The 19,680-nt window shown below is 33.7% G+C and overlaps 3 protein-coding genes across 5 annotated transcripts; 2 read left to right on the top strand and 1 right to left on the bottom strand.

Moving 5' to 3' along the window:
• Positions 1-1,402: 1,402 nt before the first annotated feature.
• LOC108193054 (ferric reduction oxidase 7, chloroplastic) lies at positions 1,403-5,497 on the bottom strand. The gene is made up of 9 exons (XM_017359622.2): positions 5,060-5,497; positions 4,858-4,951; positions 4,543-4,737; positions 3,701-3,935; positions 3,297-3,624; positions 2,946-3,225; positions 2,584-2,839; positions 2,070-2,490; positions 1,403-1,837 (listed from the first exon to the last, which is right to left on the bottom strand). Exons 1-9 carry the CDS (start codon positions 5,283-5,285, stop codon positions 1,668-1,670), a joined length of 2,205 nt encoding a protein of 734 aa, XP_017215111.1. The 5' UTR covers positions 5,286-5,497; the 3' UTR covers positions 1,403-1,667.
• Positions 5,498-8,725: 3,228 nt separating this feature from the next.
• Positions 8,726-13,311, top strand: LOC108192986 (glutathione S-transferase zeta class-like). The gene is made up of 10 exons (XM_017359541.2): positions 8,726-8,853; positions 8,992-9,100; positions 9,250-9,306; positions 10,041-10,126; positions 10,216-10,287; positions 10,644-10,697; positions 10,795-10,870; positions 11,582-11,643; positions 12,140-12,199; positions 12,913-13,311. The coding sequence occupies exons 1-10, from the start codon at positions 8,851-8,853 to the stop codon at positions 13,018-13,020; spliced, it is 687 nt and encodes a 228-aa protein (XP_017215030.1). The 5' UTR covers positions 8,726-8,850; the 3' UTR covers positions 13,021-13,311.
• LOC108192985 (glutathione S-transferase zeta class-like) lies at positions 13,150-18,448 on the top strand. Of its 3 annotated transcripts, none has more exons than XM_017359539.2 (11): positions 13,150-13,290; positions 13,396-13,585; positions 15,562-15,670; positions 15,813-15,869; positions 16,046-16,131; positions 16,222-16,293; positions 16,444-16,497; positions 16,596-16,671; positions 16,863-16,924; positions 17,222-17,281; positions 18,111-18,448. In XM_017359539.2, exons 2-11 carry the CDS (start codon positions 13,418-13,420, stop codon positions 18,216-18,218), a joined length of 852 nt encoding a protein of 283 aa, XP_017215028.1. In that variant the 5' UTR covers positions 13,150-13,290; positions 13,396-13,417; the 3' UTR covers positions 18,219-18,448. The 3 variants fall into 3 exon arrangements, with proteins under 3 accessions (XP_017215028.1, XP_017215026.1, XP_017215029.1); XM_017359537.2 differs by having other exon boundaries at positions 13,155-13,294; XM_017359540.2 differs by lacking the exons at positions 13,150-13,290; positions 13,396-13,585 and adding an exon at positions 15,335-15,484.
• Positions 18,449-19,680: the final 1,232 nt, after the last annotated feature.

The raw sequence follows: 19,680 nt of genomic DNA, 5'->3' as shown, positions 1-19,680 counted from the left end.
CATTGCAGTGTATTCCTCCCTGCGAGTATGAAGTTTAAATGCGATGGAGCTTTTAAAAATAGCTCAGCAGCTATTGGAGTTATAGGGAGAACATGCGGGGCAGTTTGTTGATAGATTGGGCTATTGTGCTCAAGCTATTTCCTAACTTCATGAAGAATTAATAGCTATTCGAGAAGCATGTCAAATCATCAGTCATAAACAATTATCCTCTGTAATTGTTGAATCGGATTGCAAAATTGTTATCGACTTTTTTATCTTCTGAATTTGATCGTTCCTAGAGTTGTGTTGTTTTGGTTGAAGATATCAAAGATATAGCATCCGACTTTTCCACCGTCTTCAAGTATGTGCCTCATCATTATAATGCTCTTGCACTTTGGGTTGCAAAACAACTAAACAAGCTTATAATGGTATGCTCCCTCTCCATTGAATTTCTATCCCTCCAAATGAATTGGTCTCTCTTATGAGCAGTGATCTCTCTCCTGTTGTTTCTTGAGCTGGTTGCCGAATGAATTGGTCTCTTTTATGAGTAGTGATTTCTCTTATATTGTTTCTTAAACTGGTTATCAAATGAATTGATCTCTCTTGTGAGCATTGATTTCTCTCATGTTGTTTCTTGAGCTGGTTGTTAGCTCTTCTGTCTAGTAAAAAAAATGTTAATAGAATGAATTAGTTGTTTTGCCTGACGGATTGAATTACCTGTTTTGGTTAGTTGCCAACTGATTGAATTAGTTTATATTAGTGGATTGAAGTGACCGTTTGACAAGCTGGTTGAATTAGCCATTTCACTTAGTTCTTAGTAGGTGAATTAGTATTTTTTAACCAGTTGATTGAATATCTATTTTTTTCATATCTTTTTTTGAATGGCAGATTAAATTGCTATTTTAACTGGCGAATTGAGTTAGTTGTTTTGTATAAGATTGTGACAATCCTTTAATTTGAAATCTCTTGCAACCAGCTATTTCAAAATCTGTTTTTTGAGATTTCAATTCGTTAACCATTAAACACTAATATTAGATAATGTGCTTGGTCAAATGTCTAATATGATCCAAAATTTTAATTTTCCCACACAAACCTTTTAACTTCCAGAACGATGTCTCTTTAGCTTTAAGCTTTCTTTCTGTTATCTGTCAGGTTGATTTGGTATATCAGAAACTCTTTTTCAGAGGTTGGTTGCGTCAGGGAGATGCTTTGGATACCTAAACTTATGTCCTTGACCTATCATCGAAAAAGGCGCAGTTAACGATCGTTCTTGAAATTTCCTGTCTGTTTAAACCCCAGGCCACCTCTGGCGCCGTCTCTGTTAACAGTTTATATAACATTCTCCGATTATCATCAAATGCTGAAGGTTTCTCGACGTGGTGATGAATTCAAGGCGGTTACATTCATCGATTAGTTATACATAAGCAATGTAAAGCGCGTAATTATATATAATGCAGCCCACAATCGAGCAGATAATGAACTGTATACCATATGAGCAACGCCCTCCCCGACTAATACACAATGCTTCAGCTTAAAAACTATACAGATAGTAATGAGTATACCTATGAGTTTACAATATATACAGTATATAGAGAACAGGCCGGCTTATAGGTCGAAACTTTGGCTTCTGACATTGGCAACTGCACAAATCCACACCATTGCTTGATATAAAGTCCAGGAATGGTAGATTATAGGTCGAAACTGTGACTGTTGAAATGGAAGACTGGGGTGTTTCTTCCTCTACCAATGTTTTGCGCACGGCATTCTTTGGCAACGCTAGTCTGAAGACTTGGAGGACCACACACAATGACACCAACATTAACATTGCCCCACCTTTCCGACATGGATCCAAAGATTTCTGCAGCAATAATTGAGTTGCACAAGATCAGGAAACCATTCTAATAATCCCAAGGTTCAATTGTGTACATTCCTAAAACAATTAAATTAAATGGTACTTGCAGAAACCAGTTGTTTAGTTTGTGCCCTTACCGTAACACATGTTAATCTAAGTTATGTTCAATTTTATGCCTCAGATGGTTACGATGATGTTAACATCATTTCTTAATATAACGGAATACCATTAGACATACCTTTAAAGTCTGGTCTTTGACCATAGTGAAAAGTACTCGAGAAATGTTTCCGGTGTGGATCCTTGTCTATTTGAGGCTCGTTATGCTGCATTATTTCAGCCTTTTCATCCTCAGACTCCTTTCCTGAGACGTTTCTCTCCCAAAGATGCCATAAACTGATCACAAGACCTCCGAAGATAAGAACACTTGCAACCATACAAGCTAAGAATAGAAGCCCTTTGTACCACCAATAGGTTATGCTATAAGGATTTATGTAGTAGGCATCTAATAAACCCACTAAAATAAATAGGCCAACTGTTGACACCACCACATAAATTCCAGACCATATGATATTTCCAGTACCCACCAACACAGATATTCCCCTATTCCTGGTGGCGCGGAACAGGGAAGTATTCACAGTATCGTGAATTTTTCCCTCTTCCTGCATTAAGATATAATATTTCAGTATTATCAAGCACTGCAATGTATCACAGACAAATTTTTTTAGGATAAGTGATTCTGGTAGTAAACTAACCAATGGAGGTTCTGATTCTCGAGTGACATAAGTTTGAATCTCAAGGTTCAGTGTGTTGGAGAAGTTGGGGCAGATAGATTCCATATCAACTGAATGAAGAAGTGGAAGCTCGTGTGATTTTTTCACAGCCCAGACTATAAGAATCTTTCTTGGAAGACAGGGCCTATTTTCGCTAATTCGGTGTAGAATATCATTTAAGATAGCCAGATAAGGAGATATGCCAATGCCTCCAGCAACTAGAATAAGATTTGGATACCTACAAGAGATATTATCATCAATACACTCGAAGGAACGAAGAACTTACAAACAGTTGCAATACAATATATGCAAATCTGTTAATAGGTAGATCTATAAGTACTTACGTCAAGTGGTATGGAGATTCATGACCGTAAGGTCCTTCTACAGAAGCCTTTATACTATTGGAGTGAGGAAGCAAAAGCAGATCTTGTTGAAGTCCCTCCTTGGTATCATGTACGATATGTCTTTGTAGTTTCTCTGTCCAGTCGCCTAGAACTTTTACAAGAACAGCAAGATGATGTTTACCATCTAAAGGACTCGAGGAAACACTAAAAGGATGCCATTGCAGCCAAGACAGTTCTCGAATTTGAATATAAATCCAACTGAGAGCATTATACGATAGACCTGCATTACTAAAAAAGTTACTATATACGATGATCAAAGGATCATACTAATCCCTGAATAAGTACTATTACCTGCAGGCTTTGAGAGAACTAGTTCAACTGTTCCACAGGGAAGACATCTAGCTGAAAGTACATCGACAGTTTTCCGTGATTGACAGAATCGAAGAAAACGGTCAAGCATATACAGGAAAATTCCAGCAGCAGCTATAGTGAAAATGAAATCGCCAACATGCAAAGCCAAAAAGACGACAAAGACTATGTATAGTTGATGAGTATAATAGAACAATTCGAAGTTTTGCCTCCTCACTGGAGGAAGGGATGTAACCCACATCAATAGGCCTGCTGTAAGACTAATAACTCCTGGAAGATTGGCAATGCCATCATCTTTCCATGCCAACAGCTGCATGAATCAATATAGCAAAGAGTATTAGTACCTCATAGTATATCTTAAAGCAAATTACTATGAACTGGCTTACTTTTTCTATAAGATGACCATGTAGCGTCCACACAACCACATAGCATAGACCATGAAGAGTAAAGATTAACATTGTTATATGCCCCAACCATACATGATATCTGGTTGCATGCTCGAAAGGTATATCTATAAGGCGGAGAAGAACTGATCCTCTTGCGATTGGCAAGAACAGAAATGACAAACAAAACAGACCTACTAACCCCAAGCGGGCTCCAAAGTACTTCAGCACATATATACTGCACAAAAGTTGAATTTACAACATTAATCTACAGCGAAGAATAGTTAAGAGAGGATAAATAAATAAGATTAAACGGAATAATGCCCATTAGTTTGCATCTTATAGCAGTTGATAAGTAGGGATCGATAACTACATATTACAGAAGTAGATATCTAAGCAGAACATAATATTTATAACAGAATTTTTCAGACAACGAGCTACCATGTTCGGGAACAAATCAGATAAACCAGATCACATATTTCTGGCAATCTTCTTAATATAGGAGTAGCTTTTAGTGATTAGTAGTGTACATAGTCATTTATCTGCAGTGATGAGCAAACTTAAACAACATTTACAGAACGGTTGTGATCAGGATAGACTTTTCCTAGTAAGCAACCATCTTGTTTTCATACATGACAACATTGCGCATCTTCCAACTTGGAAGATTTGAAATTGATCATGTAGAAGAACTCTGCAAAACACCATAAAAGCTATTCTTTTCTCCAAAACCACATTGCAAACTGAATTAAATATCTGAGCAACTGACTAACTTTCAACCTCTCATGCCAGAACTTGCAGGATATATAAAGAGATCAAATAATCATCGACCACACATAGAGTTGTACCTTTTTTCTTCAAAATTTGGCTCAGAAGCTGCTGCTGCGATATAATGAACAAGGTAAAACGAAACTGTCCAGACAATATACACAGAAAACAGAAGAATCCCAATAAACTCAGCAGCAGAAACAACTCCAAATGGTCCATCAATGATGACAGGGAAAGTCCACAACTTGAAACTTGCTTTTTTCTGTGTCTTCTTCCTAAAACCAACATATTTGAAGTACAATTACTCCACTAACTATAATCATAAACTTATATTAAAGAAATAAACCAGTATATAACCCAAAACCATAAAAATATACTATAAACAAATCACTTACTCATGAAACTCATCATCCTTAGATATGATAAGATATAAATTTCCAAGAAATACAATTATGAGAACTGGGCCACTGAACAGCATAAAAATACTTCCTGCATATAAAAATATTTAAGATGACTTTACAAAAAAAATAAAATATTTAAGATGACTAATCAGTATTCTCTCTCTCTCACACACACATCATAATCAGAATAACTAACCAGTGAGTCCATACAGTGAGCCTGATGTAGCATTACTCCATTTCTCCATCAAATCATTGAAGAACTCAGTTGGGTACAAAACTATAGCCAAAACCCAGAAAATAAAAACCACCCACATTGCAATCTTGAGAGCCCATCTTGTAAATAATGCAAGAGAAGATGGTTTTTTGAAGTACTCAAAGTTTCCATTTTTATCAGAAAGCAAAGGCACTGAGTGTTCATCCATTGCAAGAATCAAAAGGGTGCATAAAAATATGATCTTTTTCTTGAATTCTGGCAACTAAACACTGGATTATGCTCAGAAACTTAAAGAAAAGCAACTACTTATCATTATATACAAATAAAAAATAATTTTTGAGTGGTAGTGCTTCAGTGAATGGGGACTTTCTTGTTTCATGTTAGATTGATGAGACAATTATAGTTGTACTCAAGGGGACCAGAAAAAGAAAGATATCAACATTCTAGTTATGAAATTATTTTTTCAGAATTATGATATTTGTATTTTCAAAATAATTTTCTGAACAAGTAAAGTTTAAAATTTATAAATAAATATGATCTAAATGATATATAAAATTCATGTCTAAAAAGTAAAAGTTGATTTGTATTCGACGGATTAACCCACTTTCTATATACGTGAAAATGCCAAGCCAACCAGAAGTTTAGCACCTGAAAGTGTTAAAAGGTCCGGGCCTAACTTACTATTCTACTACTAATAATGATATTTCAACATCATGCCAAAACCTAAATTATTAGGTTTTCGGTTTATCTTGTTTTTTTACCATTTTTTCATATTAATAACACTTATTTTAAAATACATATAAAACATAATTTCGTAATTTATTTAAAAAAATTATATTTCTATAAAAATTTTAAACATTATATTTTATTAAAAAAAACAAAATTATTTATTAAACTATATTTTAAGACAACATTAAAATACTTCCCGAGCCCTATGAAGGGACTGAGGGGTAGTAGTCTTGTGTTGAGGTTATAACATCGAATTTCCATATTGTTTACCGTAATTAAAAATATTACCAAATTTAATATACTATTTATTATATTATTTTACTGTTAAAATTTCAGAAAACACGGATCCAGAGTAATTATTTTGTATGTCATCAAAACGTGAAAATCAAGACCTTTCTTTTATTACTTTTAAAAACCTCACAAATTAAATTTTTATTGATTCTTGAAATCATTGGTAACTGTTACATGCATGTCATCCGGGTCCAATATTTGCCTATATACACAATAATTAGATAAAATTCCAAATAAATTTTAATGTTTCTGATTCAATTGAAGCCACCTAATTTGAAGCAGACCCTGTGGCATGACAAAGAAGACTTAAATGACGAAATAAAAGAGAAAGACAGGAGAGAAAGAGAGCATCGTGTATGTTTAATGTACCATGCAGTTTGGAGTGTGGTTTCTTGTTTCTTTCACGCTTCCTTTTCGTGGCCACACGCATCTTTTCATTCTCCCCACACTTCTCTTATGAATCTCAAGGACTCACCAGTGTGAGACAGTTCTGACGGTCTAAAACAGACCTAATATTTTCAAAAAAAAGATAAATTCTGATTTTTAAAAAATTTGGGTTTTTTATAAGTAAAACGGATCTAGTATTTTCAAAAAAACCCGGTCCGATCTGATTTTTAAAAAAGCTCGGCCCAATCTGTTTTGAAAAAAATTGGATTTTTTCACCCGATCGGGATCAGGCCCGAACAGATCTTTTGTGCATGTCTGTCCACAATACATGTCACTTTTGAGGATAAAATTTGTCTAATAATATTTGTCCATTTTTAGTTTCCAAATGCAAATATGTTGCCTTAATATACGAATTTTTTTCAAAATAGACATGTACTGTAGGACGAAAGGAGTATTTAATTTTTATTTTTAACCAACAAAAGGAATCATTTCTTTTTGAAAGGGAGAGATCTGTCCAGTTTTGGTGGCAAACGACAACTGGACAATCTGAGTTATATAATTTATATTAAATATTTCTAAATTTATATTATGCTATGGAATTAAAAGTTCAAATTTTGAGTATGATTGGATGGTGCAAATGTTGGATTTATCTTCTACTGTAATGATTATTAGAGATGAGTATTATCTCAGCAGATAATCAATTATTAGAGACTAATTTGATTAATAGATATTAAAATTAATTATCTCATATTTGCTTTTATTTTCATTCTAATCAAATGTGTATAGTTATTTATTATTAATAACTTTTTAAATTGATAATTTCCATTTTTCATATTCATAATAACTTAATAAAAATGAAACCGCATCATAATAGAGCTTGAACTCGAATAGATGAGTTCGAATTCAGGACAACATTGACAACATTTCACTATCTCATGACACAACTTGTCATTTTTACATTTTGTATATATTAACTTTAGATCCAAAAATTTGATAAAATTATGTGAGTTCTGTTGCACCACGCTAATTTGAACAAGCCACAAACAAAACATTGTTTATACCTTCATTTTTTATTGATTATTCATCTTCGCTCCTCCATTTTCTCTCATATTTATCAGTTTTATTAATAAAATCAAGATCTAACCCCTTTTGGGTGAGTTTTGTTGAGTACCTTTGTCATCAAGGCTGTGCACATCTTTTTGGATGTTTGTGTTTGTTTTGATATTTTTGTGTGTTTTGTTATGGGTTGTGGTAACATTTTTAAGAAAGACTTACATGATATTTTGGGTGATCATAAAGGCTTGGATCAAATATGGCACGGTGGTGAATATCACAAGAGCTCGCCTTTCATGATATAAAATTGTTCTTGTTTTGAGATCATTTGTTGATCAGATTTCAGTTGATGTAACTGATAATTTTGAACATTGGGCTCGAGATGCTGCTGCTTATATGATGGTCAATTGCGATGCTACTATGATCAGAACAGATGTAGGTTGGATTACTCAGATTTGATTGTAATACTTTTTGGATTTAAGAATTTAAATATTCAATGTGTTAAACAATCTGAAAACAAAGCGATTATATGTTTATATTGTGTTTTGTTTTTTAATCAGGTTGTAATTAACCGTTCGATGGTTTGTCTCGACTTATATATTTGTGTTTGTTTTGATGTTTTTGTGTGTTTTGTTATGGGTTTTGGTAACATTTCTAAGAAAGACTTACATGGTATTTTGGGTGATCATAAAGGCTTAGATCAAATATGGCACGGTGGTGAATATCGCAAGAGCTCGCCTTTCACGACATAAAATTGTTCTTGTTTTGGGATCATTTGTTGATCCAATATCAATTGATGTAACTGATAATTTTGAACATTGGGCTAGAGATGCTGCTGCCTATGTGATGGTCAATTGTGATGCTACTATGATCAGAACAGATGTAGGTTGGATTACTCATATTTGATTGTAATACTTTTTGGATTTAAGAATTTAAATATTCAATGTGTTAAACAATTTGAAAACAAAACGATTATATGTTTATACCGTGTTTTGTTTTTTTAATCAGGTTGTAATTGACAGTTCGATGGTTTGTCTCGACTGATTTTAGTTATTTATTAAATTTTTCGCTTTTCGTCGAAAAAAATTCAAATTACTTACAAATTATAAGATCAAGAACTGAGGCCCATATTTTATGCAATCATAGTCCAGCATCATACGTTACAGTCCATATCCAACTTTATACACTCCCATTCTTGTTAGGCTCAAAAGCCCAACCCATAATCCCCCTTTCATCTTCACATACACACACATGAAAATATGCACATATATCCCAAACAGAGCTCAAACAATTTAGACAATCAAGCATAAAAAATGGTACCCCTTTTCTCTCTTAAGCTCACTTTAATCACAAACCCGTTATTTTTAATGCTAAATAGATAAATAAGTGTAGCAACAATAAATAAGAAGGGCTTTTTTATTAATTTTGAAATTTTGATCTTGATTGTCTTGCAGGCAAGCAGTGATGCTACTGAAAAAGTGAACAAGAAGCAGCAACTAAAGCTCTACAATTACTTTAGGAGCACCTCTTCTTGTCGAGTTCGTATTGCACTTAACTTGAAAGGTGTCATTTTTATCTCCGTTTCTTGATATATTATTTATTTTTAAAATAATAATAATTGTTGAGTTTTTATTTAATTTATAGATTGTTTTTGTGTTTTTGAGGTTACCCTTTTGTTATTGAAGTCAATTGTTATGTGTTGGAACTTACAGGGATTGATTATGAGTATAAAGTTGTTAACTTGCTTAAAGGAGAGCAGCTCAGTCCTGGTAAATTTTCAATTTTATGCACCTTTAAAACTGGTTCTGTTTTCAGTAAGACAGTGTAACGATTCTTGTTTAGGGTCGTAAATAATTCGAACTGAATTTATTCTATAATTGAGTTCTAGGTTTATCTTATGGAATTGAGCTGCGCCTATGTACTTGATCAAGGTTAAACTCGAACAATATGTATTTAGCCGAATTTGAGTTGAACTCGAGCCGAATGCTTGCTTTTAAGTGTGTTTGTGAAATCAGAATTGGTTTCAATTTTGTGTCACACTAGGGTGTAGGTTGTGGATTTAGGAGGTGATATGAATATGGGTGGCAGCTAGTCAAGCTAGTCGAACTACACACATAATTTACCACTGTTTATACGGCGTCGCCTATAAGAGCTTCTATTATCTAATATCTATTAACTTACAAGATACCCTTTTGTATCTAGATTATGATGAGTCGTATATACCCTTCAATTTAGATATTTAATCGAGTTGGGCTCGAGTGAAGTCCTACATAATGTCTGGAAAAATTAATCGAGTGTTTGAGAGAGCTCATCTGTACCCATACTCAGTTAATATTTCAGTCATGGTAATCTTGAGCCTACTTTATCAGTGAACCTAATCTACAGAAATTTTTTATATGATAAAAGTTTTGTGCCAGACTTGATGCATCCTTACCTATAATAGTTTCATTCATAAGGATGTCTTCTTAAACAACATTTTAAAAATCTATGGTTATTATTGCAGAGTACTTGGAGATCAATCCCATGGGTTATGTGCCGGCTCTGGTGGATGGTGACATAACAATTGCAGATTCTCTTGCCATCATAATGGTAAGTCTCTCCTGGTTTGTATAAGATCTGTTATTTCACTTGTACGGTTACCATGTCGGCACATTCCAACGAGTTCTTTGTTCATATAGTATCTGGAAGAGAAGTATCCTCAGCGTCCGTTGTTGCCCGGTGATCTGGCTATCAAGGCAGTAAACTTCCAGGTACATGCTTTTGCTTTCATAATATGCTCAGTTGTTTATTAAGAGACGTCAGATATGAGCAAAAATATCCAAATATATAAGAACTCTAGAAAAGTTTTAGTAAATACATGTAAAGAAATAAAATGCTATTTAAAATAGTATTACTTAGAGAATACAGAGAATGTATCATTAATGGGCGTAAAGAGGTATATGTAGTTATAAGATGTCATCCTCTAATATTAGTTCTTATGTAAGAAGTTATGAATATTGTGCCAAGAATGCAACACTGCAATGTAATCCAAAGACCATGTACTTGGAAGTAGATCCCATCTTATTCACTAGACCTTATGCTGCTGTATTTTATCACTAACTTGTAGGTTGCAAGTATAGTTTCCTCGGGTATACAACCTCTACATAATTTGTCAGTGCTGGTGAGTGCTTGATTACCCTTACAGTGCTAAGTGCTTATTCATACTATACTTTGTTGTCAACATTACGCGCCTTCCCTTTTTACTGATTTTTTTGCAGAAATATATTGGTGAGAAAGTTAGTCCTGATGAGAAGCTTCCTTGGGTTCAAACTCATATTCGAAAAGGCTTCAGTGGTAATGTTTCACCCATCAGCCTTGCTTCCTTCTGACCCGATGATATAATCTTAAATGAAAAAGTTAAAAGGCAAATAAGAAAAAGAGAAACCTACAAGGAGAATATATGAAGTTCTATGTGCAGTAGGAATCATAATTTTTGTCTTAAAAAAATTGATCAGTTTTAAGAGTGCATTAATGCAACTGATGAGTAGTCCAAATGTCCAATGCTGTATCAAGACTTTATTGTCCTATATGGTTGGGAAAATGAGATTTATTGGAGAATTGTAAACAAATCCATAGGAGGAAAGTGGAGGTGGGAGGTTTGGAGGGAACGGTGAAAAAAGAATTAGGGATCATCAATTTTTTATGATGAGATACTTGAAGAATATGAGTAGGATGGAGAATAAAGCATTCCTTCTCAAATTAGTAGGTTTGAGCTCTAGTTTAGTTTGTTGAGTTGCTGAAACACGTAACTATTTCACCAAAAAAATGTCCCTATTTCCTGGTAGTTCTAAAAATGCAGCTTGTAAGCCAGTTTTAATAAGTCACAAGTTGAAACTTCACGAGATCACATTTTTTTCTTCTTTGGAATTATTTGAAATTTACTTTTTAAGGTATAACAAACATGTTTTTGAGCAGTAAAGCTCTATGAAGCAATCCTAAATTATTGTTTTCTGTTTCTGTTAAATTAAGCATACCGGGCTTCTAACTTAGTATGGCCTGTTTCAGCTCTTGAGAAGCTATTAAGTAATCATGCTGGAAAGTATGCTACCGGAGATGAAGTTTACCTGGTTTGCCCTTATCTGATAGACTGACAAAACTTTTAAGGCTGTATGCATGTCCTCATGATGTACCATTGAATGCAGATACATATTCTGTTGAATCTCACTCGCGAAGATTGAATACACTTGTTAATTATTTATGTTAGATTACTTGGTGAAAAAATTGCTAGAAAAATATAAGATGTAGCTGTGTCATGGCGTACCCAAAATTTTCTAAATGCATGATATATTGAAAATTAAATAAAATATTCTCAATCTTGGATGAAGTATCTATTTAATTTTGTGATTTAATCCTAAATTTTTCCTTCACTGATATTATTATGCTATTGGTAAAAAGTATAGAATGAATATTTGCCACAAATAAATAGGTAGAACATATACATACCTGTGTACTGCCTAGTATATCAATTTACCAGATACTAAGTTATATTGATGGCATGAAGGTCTTGTGCCAATTATTACCACTTCTCTGTTCTTCACAAGTTATGCAATTTTTCGCTTCCAGGCTGATATATTTCTGGCACCCCAGATCGATGGAGCAATTAAAAGGTTCAGCGTTGACATGGTAGGCCGTGTTCTCTCCTCAAATTTATATCTCTTTTCCTATATGATCAATGTACTAGGTGAGCTGATATTGTTATTATAGTGACAGATTATGTTCCAACTTCCAAGTTAGCGTAAGATCTTTTCCTAAAAACTTATGCTCTAGAGGTTCACTTCATATCGATTCAGGCTATGATTTTCCTATATATTAGGTCTGCCTTTAGTTGAAAACTGTTGGTTAAATCTCATAACACTTTTAAATAAATTCAATAATCTAAAAACTAAACTACATTAGCTAATAAAGACCTTTGAATCATGTAAAACGGAGTGAAAATGAGTGAAAAATATTCAAATTTCATAACCAAACTTCAACCATTTATATCTCATTCACTTTTACTATGTTTTACATGATTCAAGTACACACTTCTTTTCCCAAAAATTTCAAATATACAATATGTTTTAAAGTCTGCAATTAATTCTATAAAATTTTACTTAATTTTACCTAACATAAGGGTGTTGCATGTAGAAAACCAAATGTGCAGGGTTACCACAAATAGAGAACAAAAAAAAGTGATAATATCATTGAAGAAGCTATTTGTACAGTATCATAGATAATATCCTTAATATACAATAATTTATCATTTTGGACCCCTATCTTTATGTTGCTCATGTTACTCCAGCGAACATCCTATTATTTAATGATTCTGTATATATAATGCTCAATGGCCTTTGCAGGCTGAGTTCCCTCTTTTATCAAGGTTGAACGCTGCATACAAGGAGCTGTCCGCATTCCAGGATGCCATGCCGGAGAGGCAGCCAGATACACCAGTTGAGGGTATTTAAGCGATGGAATCATATTTGTGGAGATGAAAATTAATAAAGTTCTTCATATGGAGGAATGTTTATATAAGTTAATAGCTGAGAATGCTTCCCGTAACATTCGCAAACTGAATTTGAAGCGTTTCTAATCGTAATCACACCAAATCAAACTAATTTTGTGTATACACATATATGTCTGTTTCGAGTCAAATTCACTGTCCACTTTGAGGTTGACTTTTAACTTTCGATTGTTTAGCTCCTAACTTATTTTGGTCATGGACTCGGCAAATAATGGTAGGTATGAATTTTTTTTCACTCGGTGTTAAATCTGAACAATTTCAGGTCGAATAGTTAAAAAAAAATTAATTTACACGAATTTTTCGCCTTTCTGTAATGCAGGCGTTACTTGCTCTGAATTCTGATGTGTATTATTTCGATGCATATGGTAAGTTGGAATCTTGATACTTCGCTGAATTTGCCATCTGGGACAAGCAATCTGCCATCTCCGTCTTTCCCTGCATCAAAGTTGGGAGCCTTTGGCCGAACGGATCTAGGATCTAAATTTTGCGAGGATACTAGACTATATCTGGTAATACTAGAATTAAACTGTGTTTGGTAATACTAGAATTAAGAACTTATTTCAAGAAAAAAAATCACATTTATATAATATTGTAAATAATATTATTAAAAGACTTATTTCTAAAAAATAAGATAAAATACCCGCCGTCTAAATAAATTAATTGTGGATAAATAATATTTTGTAGGTATGTTTCAATAATCATATAAATTTTATGATAAATATCTTTTTCACACAGGATATGTGCTACCAAGTAAGATGCTACTCATATGAAACACACCACATGCTATATTAAATTCTACTCAGATAGCTCACATGAAACATAACATCACATGCTATATTAAGTTATGACAGGATAACTCATGTAGAACACATCACATGCTATATTAAATTCTAATCGAATAGTTCATGTGAAACACAATATACTGATTCTAATCGGATAATTCATATCCACGTGGTGTTGTAAAAATCATTAAATTCTAATCGGATAGCTCATATTCACTTAGTGTTGTAAAAATTGTCCGACTTAATTAGTTAGCGAATATATAAAACAAGAATTATTTGAAATGATAAAAAATTAATCAGATGACTAATTAGGAAATTTAATTAGTTTGACGGGTTATGGAATAATAGTTGATCGGTGACTAATCATTCATTTTTAGAAAATGCATGATACAGTCGCGTATCTCTTCTTGTTCTGTAAATATGTTCCATTGATTACAGCATAAGCTTTTGACTCAAACGTAAGCAGGAAGATTTTGGATGATAATATTCTTTTAATTCCTTTAGTCAATTTTGCACGTGACCTTCGTATCCTCAGAAACGACTCCGCATCTTGCATCTATAATTAATCCGATTTACCAGACAAGTCGGTGTCAAATTTGTACTCAAGTCTCGTGAGTTGTATAATGATTCTTTAAATTATAATTTTAGAATTAATTCTTAGAATTTTTTTCTAAATAAAAATATAACTATTAAATTTTTATTCAAATTTTTTTTACAAAAATTATATAAACTTATATTACAAAAATATTAAAGTGCGTGTCAAACAATAAACGCGTAGAATCCAGAGGAACGGAGAGAGAATTATTTATCAAATTCAGCACTCTTCTCTCCTAAACAAAATAACCGATTAATATTAGTACGGTTTTTCTAGTGTGTGCTAATGAGCACACACTAAGTACCAAATTTTATAAGTTTAGTGGTTTTTGATTGGCTCATGCTTCTTTATAACAGTGGACCTCCTTGCAAATTCACCAACTACACCAATCAAAATCCACCAAAATTATAGAATTTGGTGTTTACCATATTCATGAACACACACTAGACAAACCATAATATTAAAATCGAAACTAGCTTTATTTACAACTTTGTGAAGGTCAACCATCAACCAAAAGTCAACTTACAAGCCAGGGACATAACTTGCTAGGCAAGTACAATTAATAATACTCTACGGTTGTGTTCACTTGGAGTGAATGGAATGAGGGGAGAATGGAATGAATTTTGTGCTCAACAATGGTGTTGATCAAAGAAAATGTATACAATTTTCATTCCTTCAATCATTCTATTCTTACTATTTTAACTAGAATTTTATCCCACATATTTTGGAAGGAATGCTCATTCCATCTCTACATCATATTTCTTTACAATCTTTATCACAAAAAACTTGAACTCATTCATATTTAGTCACTATTAGCTCATACTTTCTTCTTTCTCCATAAAATTTCTATATAATTTTTCATTCCATTCTCCCCTCATTCCATTCCATCCAAGTGAACACAGCCTACATTAACAAAGACTTGCGCATATGCCTAGAGAAACGTATGTGTATGATGTATCCTTAAGCTGAGATCAAAGAGCTGAACCCATTCAGACAATTCAAGAGCATATTCATTTCTGTCAAAAAAAATGGTGCAAAAATTACATAAATAAGTATAACTAATATTTTTGAAATGTGTTTTTTTTTTCTGATCTTGATTTTTTTGCAGGCATGCAATGATGCAACTGAGAATTTGAACAGGAAGCAGCAGATAAAACTATACAGTTATTTTAAGAGCACTTCTTCGTGTCGAGTTCGTATCGCGCTTAACCTGAAAGGTGTCGTTTTTCATGCATGTTTCTTGAAATTTCTTGTTTTGTTGTTAGATTTTGTTGAATTATATGACTTTTTAGATTGTTCTTATGTTCTTGGAGTTCCCCATTTGTTGTGAAGTTAATTGTTATGTATTGAAATTAACAGGGATTGATTATGATTATGAAGCTGTAAACTTGCTTAAAGGAGAGCAGCACACACCTGGTAATATTTAAACTTTTCTAAGTACCATAATTCTGTTTCTTCTATGTTCAGCAGGATAGTGTAGTTATTCTTGTTAAGATTGTAAATGAATCAAATTAAATTCACTCAAAATCTCGAGGTGAAGTTTTTTCTTATCAAACTGAGCTTATGTACTAAATTTCATTTTATTAATGCAGAGTACTTGAAGCTGAATCCCATGGGTTATGTTCCGGCTCTGGTTGATGGTGACATAACAATTGCGGATTCTTTTGCCATCATAATGGTGTGTTTCTCCTGGATTACATAAGATCAATGCTATTACCCTTGTGCAGTTTTATTTTGGCACATTCCAATGATTTCTTCGTTTTTATAGTATCTAGAAGAGAAGTATCCTCAGCATCCATTGTTGCCGGATGATCTGGTTACCAGGGCAGTGAACTTCCAGGTACATGCTTTAGATTTCATTATATGCTCAAGTCGTCGATTTAGATATCAATGAAAGACTAGAAATTAATCCAGAGCATCATGTACTTGGAATAGATTCCCTCTTCTTTCATTTGAACTTATTCTGCTGTATTTTATGATCGACTCGTAGGCTGCAAATATAGTTTCCTCGGGCATACTTTCTCTACATAATTTGTCGGTGCTGGTGAGTGCTTCATTCACCTTGCAATGCTAAGTGCCAATTATATTATACTCTGTCGTCAACATTACACACTTTCCCTGTCTACTGAATATTTTTTGCAGACATATATTGGTGAGAAATTTGGTCCTGATGAGAGGCTTCCTTGGGTTCAGTTTCATATCCGAAAAGGCTTCACTGGTGAGTTTTTACCCATCTGCCTTGCTCACTTGTCCGGATGATATAATCTGAAATAGAAGCTTGACAAACATAGTTTTTGACTGGTAAAGCTAGGAAGGACTCCTAGATAATTGTGGCTATCGATAAATGTGTTTGAGTTTCTGTTATATTAAGCATACTGGGTTTGTCTAACTTAGTATGGCCTGTTTCAGCTCTCGAGAAGCTATTGAGTGACCATGCTGGAAAGTATGCCACTGGAGATGAAGTTTACCTGGTTTGCCCTTATCTGATAGACTGATACATATTTACAAAAAGCAACATAAAATTTGCAATCTTGGATGAATTATTCCTATATTCTTCCTCTGCTGAATTATTATGTTATTGGCTTATTGCTAGAAGTAGATAATGATTATCCGGCTCAGATAAATCCGTAGAACATCTACATAGCTGCGTAGAACATAGTTTATCAAGTTACTGGATACTGTACTAACTTATATTGATGGCATAAAGGTCTTGTGCCAATTATTACCACTTTGCTGTTCTTCACAAGTTATGCAATTTTCACTTGCAGGCTGATATATTTCTGGCACCCCAGATCGATGCAGCAATTAAAAGGTTCAGCATTGATATGGTAAGCTGCCTTCTTTCCTGAAACTTTGAATATCTCTCATTCTGTATGGCCAATGTACTTGCAATTCAGACATTCCTTCTTCTATCTTATGATGTTATTGCTAGTGACAGATTATAGTCCGAGAGCATACAACCGGTCCTGTAAAAGTTATGCTCTAAAATTGCACTTCATATCGATTCAGGCTATACTTTCAAGATTTTCCCTATATATGGTCTGCCCCCCATGTGAAACTGCTAGTTACAACTTACAACAGTTTTAGATATATTCAATAATCTTAAAACTAACCTCCATTAGCTAATAAAGAGCACAGCACGACTTCTCAAATACATAGTAAAATCTCAGGAACCGCAATTAACTCTAAACAGCTCCAAAAATATGTCTAAAATATAGAATCAAAGTTACTCCAGCAATAACTTCATTTGCATTCAGAATACCTTCTTAAAAACAACGAATCTTGTTAATATACTGGTCAGTTGTTACCATGTCTTCTTCCATGCATGCTCCTTAAATTATGTACTGATACTTTCTTATAGTCTTTCTTTGATCTCTCCTATCTCACTTAGCTACTCCCTATCTCCTTTTATAGAAGACGAGACCAAAACTGAAAATCCTTTCTTCAGTCAGAGTAGTAAAATTGCACAAGTCTACTGGTATAATCTATAAATCTGAAATATTACAGAAGTTGTCGTTTAACTGTTGCAGTAATTAGGCTTGCTCTTGCAAGTGTATTTTTAGTTAATCATAAACTTCACAGCTTTTTTAACTTGTGCACATTTTTTTTTGGTTGAGCTCCAACATCAAAATTTATAATGCTCCACGGCCTTTGCAGACTGAGTTCCCTCTTTTATCAAGGTTAAATGCTGCATACAAGGAGCTGTCTGCATTCCAGGATGCCATGCCGGAAAAGCAGCCAGATACTCCAATCGCGGTTATTTAAGTGATGGAACCGCAATTAACTCTAAACATAATATGTTCTTCCAGACTTCCTGTAACATCCACAAACTGTAGAACTGTTGCTTAATCACACTCATCTTTTTTCGATTCGTTGCATATTCGTTTGTATTCCAAAGGTGAACCTGCAGCTGATAAACTGGAGTTACAGCTGCAGATCATATAAACTGGAACTGTAGTTGCAGATCATATATTGATAGTTTAAACATTATCTCAGTTCGATCATATAAACTCAACAAACGATCATAATTTTGAAAAGAAATTAAATTAATCAATTTAAATTTGAATAACTTAATGTCGAATAATTATAAAATCCGAATCTCTTAAATTCCTAATCTCAGTGCACGTACTAATTTAATTGATATTTAAATAAAAATCTATATCTATTGTACAAAATCTGAAATGACGGGTTACTAAAATATTCAGTTTCGTTCCTTCTTAACCAGGATTCTGAGATTCATGGGTCCTTTTTTTTTTTTTTTTTAAAACAGAGATTCACCGGTCTTTATTTAAAATCAGGTTACCTTGCTATATTTAAAATCGGTTTGTGGGGTCTCAACCCTGCCCAAAATAGTGGAGTTGGGAAAATGACTTATGATATCATTATTAATGCCAGATAATCGGCGTTTCGATTTTTGGAAAAAAAAACGCTAGATCATATTGCGGTTAGATCTAAAGTTCACTAGAAAAGATAATATGATCTGACTTTTTAAAAATAAAACTAACAAAATTGCGTTTAGGGTCTCAAAACGCTAACAAAAGTTACAAAATAATAGATAGAGATTATTTGGGTAATTTTCTTCAAATTTGTGGCACGAAGAGCCCACCCCGTATATGTACCATGTACGTTTTTCAAATTCATATAGATCATGATTCAGTGTCCTAAATTTTGGAAGACCTGGATATAAAGATGGGTCATGTTCCCTGACAACTGTGTGTCAGGAAACAGTTATCCAACACATCATTCTCCAGCCGTTGGATCGTTGATCCAACGGCTGGGGTAAAAGAAAATTTTTTTAGCGTTCCGCGGTTTTTTTCCGCGGATGGGGTGTTTTCAACAGACGATCCGCGTATTTTTTCCGCGGATCAGCAGGAGTTTTTTAAGCTTTCCGCGGTAAATAACCGCGGAACTATCAGACGGGTGCACTTGTTCATTTATAACCTAGATGTGATCATTTGAACACTTCAATTCCAAAAAAATCATCATTTCAGCATTTGAGCATTAGCTTTTCTTCATTTCTCTCTTCCAAGATCCATCCTTCCCTTGGGTAAGCTCTATTTGTAGTGGTTTATTGTTCTTATTTTGTTGTGTTGTAATGGATAAGATGTTTTCAAGATTTGAAGGTAGAAAAAGTTTAAAAAAAATGATTATGTTGATGTACATGATGATGATGGTAAACGTGGTTATGATAGAGATAATATTGAGTATGTTAATGTTGATAGTGATG

The sequence above is a fragment of the Daucus carota genome, chromosome 6 (genome assembly GCF_001625215.2).
Source record: "Daucus carota subsp. sativus chromosome 6, DH1 v3.0, whole genome shotgun sequence".
Lineage (NCBI taxonomy): Eukaryota > Viridiplantae > Streptophyta > Magnoliopsida > Apiales > Apiaceae > Daucus > Daucus carota.
This window is presented reverse-complemented; position numbering and strand designations above follow the sequence as displayed.